The 12611-nt window shown below is 31.9% G+C and overlaps 1 protein-coding gene across 1 annotated transcript in view; it reads right to left on the bottom strand.

The window, feature by feature from the left end:
* The window catches only part of LOC147066389 (ubiquitin-conjugating enzyme E2Q-like protein 1), a 153951-nt gene that overhangs the window by 24092 nt on the left and 117248 nt on the right, over positions 1 to 12611 (bottom strand). Inside the window, exon 3 of the mRNA XM_085956148.1 lies at positions 7808 to 8422. Coding sequence (XP_085812274.1) covers positions 7808 to 7953 — 146 coding nt within the window. The 5' untranslated portion in view covers positions 7954 to 8422. The remainder of the gene's footprint in view (positions 1 to 7807; positions 8423 to 12611) is intronic.

Below are 12611 nucleotides of genomic sequence, written 5' to 3'. Positions count from 1 at the left end.
AAACACATCGAAATAAATTGCCCAAAACATAGATGAGTATTTATTTAAATTTATTGGATAACATGATGATCGTGTCAATGGCAATAAGTACGATGTCATTAAAATTTAGTAGCAGTAACCTGCAATTGAAAATATCGCAAACTCAGTATTAATAATTGCTTGCTATCAAAAGAAGATACCGATAACGGTATCGAAAGATCGATACTTTTTTGATGTCCCTATAACATAGGTCATAATAGCTGGGTACGTAATAGCTTGCATTAAAATATATTACATTCGTATTTTTCATTCGACTTGTCAGTAGATATCCCAGTCTTAAGGGTGACCGTAATGCATCTGCAAGTGAATTATAAAACTGCAATGCATTACTTACATTTTTTTTAAAATAAAACTAAATGTTCTTTTTAATTAAAAATAAGTAGGTACCTACGTTAAAACTTAGAATTATTTAAAAGTCTTTATGGTAACTTAGAATGAATATACTTATACAATAAGATGTACCTATTAGTGAAAATTGGACTTTCAATGAACGCACATTATATATTTATTTAAAAAATAAACGTTGAATACATAATAAATTATTAATTCAGGACGTACACAACATGACATTTAGAATAAAAATTACAAGTAATCAGTTAGCGAAAAAACAATGTAGAGAAAAAAACAAAGCAAACAATGGTTTTATACAAAAGAAATAAAATAAAAAACAACAATAATTAAAAAAATATATACTATAAATTAAACAGTAGGATATAATTTAAAAAACAAAATATATAATGAATCGCCAAAAATATCTACGTCTCTACGGAGTGCATTGACCAGCCGCACAGCCTTCGCTATTGGTGTCTGGTGAGCCCATTGATAGCCTGACATGAGAAAACAGCTTTCACCCAAAATATGTCATGGCTGCTTCGACCACGCATGTAATTGACGGGTGAATAACAATTCAAATTTTCTAGAATATCAGGATTGGAAACTATACCACGTGAGAGCAGGGAAAAATGTTTTAAGAGCAGAAGTGACCTACGAGCTTCAAGAGAATGAAAGGCGAGCATGCCTTGAAGAAAGTTAGTCGGAAAATACTCATTTGAGAAGGTGTCAAAAGGAAAATAATTATAAACTTTAAAATAAAGATGACGAAGTAATTTTTTCTGAACACGCTATAAAACAAGCTTATAAGAAACCTAATAATGACTCCATGGACCCATACTCAAGAATACTCCGTACTAACGACACAATATAGAGTGTACGTAAAACAGTTGGATTCTTGAATGACTTGGCTTGTTTCATGACGAATCCTAGAAGCTTGCTCGCACGAAATGCATGTACTTAGTGTTTTTTTTAATACAATGTAAGTTGATTACATGTCCAATATACAAATCGTTTTAATGTTTTCAGATACTTGCATCTTAATTAAATGAAAATTACCAGAAGAACCTGTACTTATTAAAACCCAACAAATAACATAGAATAATTGTTTTTATTTAGATTATTTAAAAAAGTTATTTTCCATTTAATTATGACGCGAAGATACACTCAATTTATTTGTCACCTACATAATAGTGGAAATTATTACTTAGCTTTTCAGTTTGTTATTGTCATAAATCTACAGATTTAAAATATACGATATTATTATGTTTTGTTTCATCATATATTTTATGCATTTTTCATACGATAAATAACTGAATTTCTTTGACGTTTTGATTGATAACTGTCATTATTATTGATTTATTAAAATAATGTAGGTATATGTACGACATTTTGGAATTCTTACAAACCGCTATTATACTACTTAATGGAATGCCATTACAAAACACATAGGTAATTTGACCAACCATTAAAATCTAGTATCTACACTATATTAGAGTAATAAGGAAGTGATAACTGTTTAATTTTTAGAAAATTAAGTATTGTTGTTACTAAATTGCAGTGGCGAAGGGTGACTTTTGGAAAGAGGTAGGCTGTGGAGTAACCACGCTTGTCAGATATATTTACGGGAAATAAGAAGATAACCCAATATTACTACTTAACTGATGAATAGCTATACTAAATCGAAGAAATTTCAAAAGCTCAATTAGTTTGATATAATTAGTTTATAAATAAGCAATTCGTTTGAATTATGTATTTTCCTAAACATTTATAAACGTAACATACGCTCAAAATATATTACCTATCATCATATCCGTTGTTGTGTATAATATATTCCATAACAATTTATAATTTAACCCGTAAAACTAGACATTTTAAAATACTTCTATATTTAAAATACGTCTATATTTAAAATACAGACTTAGGTATACTGATAGATAAAAATCGCGAGATAAATTATTTTATATTTTTAAAAATTAATATTTATATGTGAGAATCCCAATGAAATTATTTTTTAAATTATCTTCTTATTAATAATTATATTGAATTAATGTGCTCTAGCGGATGTAAGCGCTAACTAAACAACCTATGGTTTCGGAATAAAAAGCCAGACAGTGATTGGCGCCACGAGACTGAAGTCATACAAAACAGAGCTGGAAAAGGGATGAAATTAATTCATAATATAGTTGAATCCAGACGGCGCTAGTTATGGTTGTTGGTTATAAACCTTACTAAATACTAAATTCTGACGATAGATGACTCTAAATTGGCTTGGATTTTTCAGTGTATTTTTGTTTATTTTAAATTAAATTACTTGAACATCTATTTTTCTCATAAGGTAGGCTTTAAATAATCACCTACTATGGAACCTTCGCCACTGCTAAATTGTATAATAACCTTGGTGCAGTAGAGATAGAGGCACTGATTATTGGGTTGGCACCCGTTTCTGACAACCCTACAGAGTACAGACGTACTTCGCTTAGACATCGTTTGAATTTAGAGACCATGAAAATAAAAAAAAATTACCGACGGCTTTCTTTCAGTATGAAACATAATATTATTATGTACGTAGTTGGGATAACTAAATTGACGATCATTGATTCACGATAGAAAGGATTTTTTTTTATTGAATACATCAACGATAACGACATTTATATTATCTAATCAATATCTACAAATATATCGTCATATCTTTATCTACAGGTTCCCAATTGAAATTGTTTCTATATTATGGTTTAAAATAAAAATGTATATTTACTATTGAAATTTATAGGGCCTTTTGCACACATAATAATATATAAATAATAACATTGGTGGGTCTGTCCGTTTATTTGGTTATAACTCAAAAAGTATTAAACCAATATGAATGAAACTTGTACGGCAGACTACATTGTCGACTGCAGTTGCAGCGCGTTGACGCAGGTCTCCAGATTCAAATAGGAGACATTTGGAATCAAGCAAGACCTGCTGCAACTCCAGTGCTGTGTGTCTGAGCCAACATCCTGAAGTGGGCCCCCAGGCTAGGATCTTTGGCGGGCCCTCCTACCTATCGCTTAGGATAAAGACAGTGTGATGCTCTACAGTAGCGTTTTCCAAATGGTGTACGTGGTAAAATTAATGTTTATATTTAGTGTTTTTTTGTATATTATTATACTGCCATTTGAATTATGGAGTTGTCGAGTATTGATACACAATTAATAATTGTATCGTACAAACATATGATTTTAAATAATAATATTATTGAAGGAAAATAGTGCCGCAGGCGACTTTTTTTTTTACTAGTGAAGCAAATTTGTGATGTGTGCTTATCTCACTTATCTTGTCGACTCGCCTCGCCGGGCCACTCCTGAGCCCGGGCCCCCAGGCTAGGGCCCTGTCAGCTCCCCCTTGTGGGGGCCATGGTCTGAGCCCTTAGTAGACTTTCATCTCGATTCTCAAATCTCATTCTTACGTGCGCCTAGAAATCGAACAATTGATAATACTAATACGTCTGTGTATTTATTGTATATATGTCTACTTTTCTTCTGTTTAATGCAGATGAAGTCGTAAGCGATCGAGCGAATTTACTATATGACGTATTATAGGTATCTATATTTGCAATGAGACGACATAATAAAGTTGATTGTCTGTAATTAATACAATTAAATTGAAAAAATCTGTGATGCATCACATGTGCTGGAAATATAAGTAGGTACTTAGATAGATATTATCATTGACTAACTTTATCTAATATATTTTTCAAAATATTCTTAAGATATTTATAAATATTATATACTTATAACAAAACTATTGAAACTAACAAACGATTCGAAACTATTTTGGTTAATCATTAAAAATATATAATTTACAGAATTCATTTATTACGCAATGTTCGTTTATTTTCCCATATAACAACGACTAGATGTATTGTGAAATATTAAATTTAATTGGACTATTATTTACTTTATAATAAATTTAAGAAATGTCGAAATCAAGTAACAATTAGTTGTATGGGAACTATTAGCATTCTGCCTCGGGAAACAATTATTATCATTTTTAATTCCGTTCTGTGAATAGACTTTTAATTGACTAGTAAATATCCACCATTAGGTTTAGTCATTGAAATACATAATCAGGCGATCATTTAACATTCAGGTGACTAATTTCGTCATCTGTCATAAATAATTAGTAGATATTTTGTATTTTTTGTTCATGAATTAGTGTCTGTCGGTGTGAAACATTATTAATCACTTGGAAAATACATGCAGCCAATTAGTGCCTAATGCTAGAAGATTTTTCAAAATTAAAAAAGTTATGTAATTTTATTTGTTGTCAATTCTGTGATTTAATTATTACATTAAAGTAGTACTATTAATTAAAATTTATATACTTTATTTTAAAAAAAAAAACACCCGTAGTCGCATCGAAAGTAAAATGACCTGTGGCCGCATTTGAAAACAACTGCTGAATTAAATTCTTCAAAAATATTTTTTTTCATATCTCCAGTAGATACTTAAAATTTCGCATTAAAAATGAAATAATGCACCTTTTCTCAATCTATTGAGTCAATGCAATAATTACAATAATTTGATCAGGCCTCGAGATTCGATCCTGCCAATTATTCTATTAAATTCTTCACAGCGTAATTTATTATTGTCGAAACATTTTATTCAATTTCGTAACATTTAAAAAATAAGGTACTTATTCTTATTTTAATTACGTTATACCTACATGTTAATGCCAAAACAAAAGAGTTAAATTATTGTTGTTCAATTATAATTGTTTGAACCTGATGCCTGTTCTTATTTACACGGTCCTTTGCTATTCGAATCTGGAGCATGGCGGAGACACAGGAAAATCTGAGTATTCGAAAATAAAAGTGGGCCGATGAAAACTTAGATGGACCTGTCACGTTGTAAGATTAGTATTGTAAGCTTAGAGCTTTCCATACGGTTTATGAAGGAATTCGTAGGCAATCAGCCACTAGGCCACAGCCGGAGGCGACAGGCGGGTAGCGTCAAGCTGCACGCACTACGCAGGGAGGATGTATTTGTACCTATATGATCGACTGGAGATAATTATTGTTGTGCAGCAGGCCATGGACTTGGATGGACTGTAGAGCCAGCTTAAATTAATTCTATTGATATTGTTAATATCGCTGTATTATCGGTAAATTATTTTGTAAATATTTACTTAATTATAAGTAGTTGCTAATTTATGTTTCCATTGTATTATATTCATATTGATTTATTTAATAAACAATAGCATACCTATAGGTATACAAAATAATTATTGACACGACCCAATTAACGTGTGGACACAAAAATGATAGCAAGTTATTTAATTGAATACTTAAATATTGCGTAGGTACTCAAATATTTTTTCAGACCAAAATATTACGAACGTATTTTATGTAGGTAACTTAAAACTGTTACCAATATCTTTAGATTATTTTTTCGTGTAAACCGAGGACCGGAAAATGCATACTTCTAGTGCGAAAGGTTTACTTGAAGTAGGTAGGTCCCTTTGGTCCACTTATCCACCGAGGCGCGGTAAAAACTCAAGAACTGTATAATCCAAAGAATGCAAAAAAAAAACACGTCGCATTGCATTATTTTACTACACCACCGCATTCAATATTACTGATTTCAAGTATAATTTTATTTGTGCCATATAATTTTTATACTTATATGAAAAGTGAATTTCATAGCTTTAGATATCTTATCTTTGAAAATGTGCATGAACGTTTATTCCAATATTATTTAAATAACAACAATTACAAGATAAAAAGAACTTTTTATATACAACATTTTTAAAATGTCTGTTGAATCATATAAACTTGACTTGACTAGCTTAAACGATCAAAAAAATTGTACTTGATAGAAATATACTGAAATGTCATATTGATTTCCATAGTAACGCATGTATATATTAATATTAATAATTTAGTTGCTAGGACCCACTTAGCAACCAACAATAGTTTTACTTTTTACGGATATCTTCCGAAATAACTTTTCATACAAAACAGAATTAACTGAAAATGAAATCAATTCGACTTAAAGATGGCTAAAAGTATTAAAAAATGCATTGGCATCGTGTTCTGATATATTTTAAAAGTTTCAAATGTCTAGCTAGTCGGTAAGTTAGTTAAAAATCGATTGCAAGATTTGTACCGGACAAACAAACACCGGACAAATAAGAATACGAGCTAAGAAAAACGTTGTAAAAAATGATGTAAATAAAAAAAATAGACAAAGACAAGACATCGGTATTTGAAATATTTAAAAAAAAATTATGTGTTAATTCATCAAAATTACAAAAGCCATTACTTGTAACGTGGCAAATTAGCACAGATAGCGTTAGTAGAATGTGTGGATCGGGGGTTCGATACCAGTACTGGATAAAATGCATGTTGTGTTTTCAACGTGTGTATTTATAAAGTGTAAGTAGCCAATGTTTGAGCGAATAGCTAACAGCAATAATATTTAATAATTCATCGTGAAAAGTCGGTTAATATAATCTCCACTCTATGGAGACCCATATGCTTTTCTTATGAGCCAATGATATTGTAACATGCAGGAATAACTAAGTTACGGAATAACCAGGGAACTCAGAATGTTCTGTGGGAATAACATACATCTAACAATTGATTATTGAAGACTCTTTTGAATATTATAATATGTATGACGTATGTACAGCTATAAGTTATAACATAACGTTATAACAGCCCGTTGTTACAGGCTCATCATAATAGACAGTTATAAGTATACTACCCTCCACGTAACCTTGCAATTCGTAATAGATTTTTTTTTTAATTATTTAATGAAATCAGCTAATAATACACTAATACGCAGTGCGTATTACACACAAAGCACTGCCTACAATTGCAAAGTTACGTGGAGGATACTCTACCATCTTAATTACCTCCAGTTAAACAGTTAAAGTGTGGAAATAATACATAGGTACTAAATTATTAAAAACTATTCTGGTAAATTTCAATTTTTATGCACCCGTCAATTACATGCGTGGTCGCAGCCATGACCTATTTTGGGTGAAAGCTGTTTCCTCATGTCAGGCTCACCAGGCATCAATAGCGAGGGCTGTGCGGCTGGTCAATGCACTTCCTAGAGATGTAGACATTTTTAGCGATGCATTATGCATTGTGTTTTTTAAATTCTATTTTATTGTTCAATTCGTATTTTTTTTAATTATTGTTGTTTTTATTATTATTTTTTTACTTCTTTTCTATAAAATTATTTTTTTGCTTTGTTTTTCTTCTCTACCTTGTTTTTTCTCTAGTTGATGTACTTTTTATTCTAAATGTCATGTTGTGAACTTCCTGAAGTAATAATTTGTTATGTACTCAACGTGTATTTTTTAATAAATAAATAAATAAATTATGTACGCCATAACAATATTTTAATTTACAGTCTTAAATCTATGAATATAGTTTATTTACCTGTGGTAACCGTGCCGCAGGAGACCTCGGCGCGCAGGTGATCCGCTGGGTCCCCCCGCGGCACCCTCCCCCTCGCCTATCTTCTCCGACGACCGGAACAGCTTCCGGAAAGCCGCCGTAAACTTTTCCTTAGACCGTGACGTCATCACTCGGCTTAACTAAACTGCACTACGGGGAAACCGATCCCGATATATTATTCACTAGGTTAGTCGGCGAAGCGATCACTTTATTAAGTGCACATTTCACTTTATATTTTGAACTCGTATAAGTTGGCTTGCAAGTTGCAACGCGCACTTTGGGGCCGATGAACGGTGATCGTTTAGTCGGGGACTCGGGCGACCTGCAGTTTTCACTTGGATGCAACCGCCGACGCGCGTTGTGCGACTGCCTCTGTGACTGTGAGTGCGATCACTGCGATCGTCGTCTTTTCTTCCTCTATCGGGAAGCCGATGGCAATATTATTGTACTACACAAAGAGTGAGGAATGTGTTAATGTGTTGGTGCGTGATTTGGAAAGGGTGATTGCTCAGACGTGGGAGGGGGGGGGGGGGAGTATTGTAGCGCAGTGAACGGCACTTGTCACTTTTGCCTTTTCAACACAGCGTTGCTCAGTTTCTGTAACAAAAAAAAAAATAAACAGATTATTTTATATAAATTATGTAACTATGAAACAACATTACAGGGGACCTAATGTTTGCCTCTAATATACGCTGAGACGACTGTTTGTTTACAACATAGTTTTTTGTTTAAAATAATATTTTAATATAAGTTAATACACATTTTTATAGTTTGGTGAAAAGGCAAAAAAACAAATTTGGCTATAATGTAAACAAAATGACAAAGAATTTTTAACGTTTCAATTGAAAGGTAATTCGTTAAAAACATTTAAGAATATAAATGTCTTTATAAATTATTGGAAAAACTTCAAATTTGGAGTTGATATAATTTTAAACTAATAATTGCAATGTCACATCGTGGGAACTTAGGTCACGTGATAAATAATATAATTTTCTTCCATTGTAATTGGTTTGAATAGAGTTAACACCTTCTGAACAAAGTTTGAAAGAAAACGGACGTACTATTTCATATATTGTTGATAAAAACAGAAACATGCCGAAAATAATTTAGATTTTATAATATTGTGTATTAATCATAGTATAGAAATAATCAGGGCTCGAAATGGACCGGAGCGCACCGGAGCGCCATTCCTGTTCGTGAAATCGGTAAAGTTATCCCTCCGTCTCGTGGAAAAAATAATTTGACCATCTGAGTCTAGATATGGCATATAATAAAAAATCTAACACACTTATTGATATAAAATACATATAAAATTATAATTATGTAAATATCTTCAGAAAATTGTCGAGCGCTCCGGTTCGTAAACTTTTCCATTTCGAGCGCTGGAAATAATACAATGGAATGGTAAATAACCAACGTTTCTGTTGTTAAATTTTGTTTGAGTAAATGAGTTCGTTGTCTCCACATGGCTTACATTACTAGGAAGTAGCAAACTGATTCTGAAAACTGTTAAATTTAAAAAGATAATAAAATTATATAATAATTATAGTGAATGACCGCGCAGATGCTTTGTTAATTATTTCAAATTACTCGCAGCATGACTTTGTATGTGCCAACAGTGACAGCTCATTTTCATGACACGACATAATTTTTCAATTAGGTACAAATTAATTGTGACCGAAGTAATGTTGGCGGAGATGAGAAAATAATGGAGTTTTGTTAATTTCACCTTATTAAATACTTAATACGATAACAAAAAATCCTTGTTGCAAGTTAATAATGATAAATATAACTAATAGACAATGTTTAGATTTGGATAATGTGCATAATATGGTGTGAACATGTTAACAATGACACTAATATATTGTGTAAGTTTTCGCAAAGCAATCGCCTCTTGGCAAGCATTCTGTGGAAACGTTTGTAATTAATTAATACCATCGACCGAGGTTCTAGACGGAATTTAAATTAAAATTCTGTTTTTTTTAGATCCGAGTTTCACTTTTCGACGTCTTCAGGCACTTTGCGCACTCGTCGATGGTGATTGCACATTGAAACATATATAAGTACCTAATTAATTCTCGTTTATGATTATATAAATGGGGCCCTTTGTTAGAACTTGCGAGTTCTAGTCGCCCGGTCGAGATGACGTCATATGACATCATTGTGACGTACTACCGGAGTGATAATAGCATTAGAGAAAATAACGCTAGTCAAATACTGGCGTTATTCATTGTCCCCATACACAAATAGGTGTTTCAACATAATAATATCTATGGTTGGCAGTGTGTGTTGGGCGGCTTGCCTCGAGCGTGTATTGGCTGACGTCACAATTACGTCATGTCGTCGGGTGACTTTATATCACTAGTTAGAACATAGGCCTGATGATCGCGAAAACATTATCACGTAAATAAGTAGGCAACTAGACAATTTTGAGTGTTAGTAGTATTTAAATATTCGGATACAGCCGGGAGCAATTTTTTTATCTACTTTTGGGTCACACCATAATAATTATTTTTGTTTTTCACCTAATATTGTTATAGTTGTCACTATTTTATCTAGTTCCATTCCTTAGAAGTAATGGCATTATAATAGGTTTGTAGTAGGTAACATTGGGTATCGGTGTTGTTTTATTATATTTCTTAACACTTAAAGCACTTTAGATTGTCTACTTACTTCTTCACGTCTTAAGGCTATACCTCAGTTGAGGCATGGTCTGAAAAGATCGTGACTACGCGACGCGAAGATTGTGCAAACGACGCCTGCAGAACAAAACATAATTTGTCATAAAAATTCAACATGCGTCCATTAAATGTTCTGTTTATTGTTTTATTGATAACAATAATAATATATTCATTGACATGTTTTCTTTTTCAAGTAAATGGGTAACGTTTTTTAGTCATCTTTACACGATTTAAGAATTAATACCCCCCGTCGCCATCACGAAGCAATTTGACATGTTCACAGCTCGACTTTCGCTCTCTGATTGCCAGCGAGTCCAAAATTTCGTCGCACCTATAGTTGAAAATTATTTGCCGTTTCACTGAAGTACCGTCTTAATAAAAATGTTTTGACGATTGATTATTGTACTAATTTGATAAATAAAGGAGAATTAACTGTATAATATTATTGTGCCAGTATACATTTACCATTGGCAAGTGTGCATACTGCTTGAAGATGCCAAAAGGCGAAACACAGGTCGCAAAAATGATTTAAATGAAATAGAACAAATCAATTAGAATTCAGATTAGATTGGGTTTTAAAAAAGAGAAGAATTTAAGGAAATTAATTTGAGGAAAACTTTAAAATAAATATAACAAAGTCTTTCAACAAATCAAAAGAAAGAATTCACAAGAAAATACACACACTATTCAAGTAGGTAATTATCATGATAATAATATGATTGTATATATTATTAATATTCACAACAAACAATAATTGCATTTCTTTCAAATGTCCGGTATCTGTCGAACACAATGAATATGTCTAGATCACTATTTTTTTGTTTATGTCAAATAATCAATATTTATTCGCTGGCACTACTCGCTATCACTGATAGCATTAATAATTATCATTAGGTACTAATCTTAAATTTTCATTTTCATAGACAATGAGACCGAGACGCCATTTTAAGATAATTCTCATCATGAATTAAATAAAGTATAATAGAAAAAAATGCGATGCTAAGATAGTGTCGTGAAAAATAAAAACAATGAAGTCTAATCCATTGTTTAAAATCTATTATAAATTGTACACTTTGCAAGATTCGCGGAATAATCAAATGTCATTTTTTGTTTACGGAATCCTAAGGCAGATGTCAGACTAGGTATCAAAATAGTTTGTTCGCAAAGATACTTGATAATGTAATATCAGCCTAATAAAATAGAAAGTAACATTAATCTAGGTCACAGTGTAGGTATTTTATAAGTACCTACATATTTAAAGACAGAGTTGATTTCATTTTCTTACATTTGTATATGATTCCATAGTATATTTTTGTATTAATAGTTAAATGTAATTATTTATGTGAATACGTAACTACCTACTTACTTAAACAAATAAATACATTTACAAGTCACAGTTCTAGATATATTTCAGCCAGATATTCTGATTATTTATTTCGGAAGTTATGTCCGATCATAATATTATAGCCTTTTCCAGATTTTTCAGATTTCTGATATCCGACGGCATGTTTTGATATTTATAATCGTGATACAGGAGTGGTACTCATAATATTGATATCAGATGAATTTTATACGTAAAGCCATTTATATACTTATTAAATAAATCCATTGACTCTGTTTTCTATGTTACCTGAGTAAAACAATATTATAATAAGCGCCGTAGACGAAATATTTTGTCGACTCTCACTATCTGCTATCGACGCAATCTACTCTAACAATATATGTTATTCGCCTTCCATAATTTGTCAGCCTCTAGCCAGCTACTATTACTTCTCTCGGATCTTAAATCCATGTAAACTTCTCCATATTATCTCATTAAAAGTATTTTTGAAACCAGTTTTTAAGGTGATATAGGTACAAGTTTTATATCGTGAGAGGAAGCATACTAGGAGGTCAGGAAAATCTGATTGAGCATACTAGTGTATCATATTTTTATTGATTTTCAATAATTGTGAGTCATAGACTAAACTTTCACCGGTACTAACCTACTGATTATTAAAGAAAGAGCTAAAATCAACATTTTGAAAGTGTAAGTAGGTAGGTCATGACCCCCACATCCTGAAGCGCCCCCCAACCTATCGCTAAGGTTAAAATCAGGGTAATGT

Source organism: Rhyacophila brunnea, unplaced genomic scaffold (genome assembly GCF_057557595.1).
Source record: "Rhyacophila brunnea isolate RB1 unplaced genomic scaffold, BYU_Rbru_1.0 scaffold_5, whole genome shotgun sequence".
NCBI classification, from domain to species: Eukaryota; Metazoa; Arthropoda; class Insecta; order Trichoptera; family Rhyacophilidae; genus Rhyacophila; species Rhyacophila brunnea.
The sequence above is the reverse complement of the archived record's forward strand: the minus strand, read 5'-3'. Positions and strand labels throughout refer to the sequence as shown.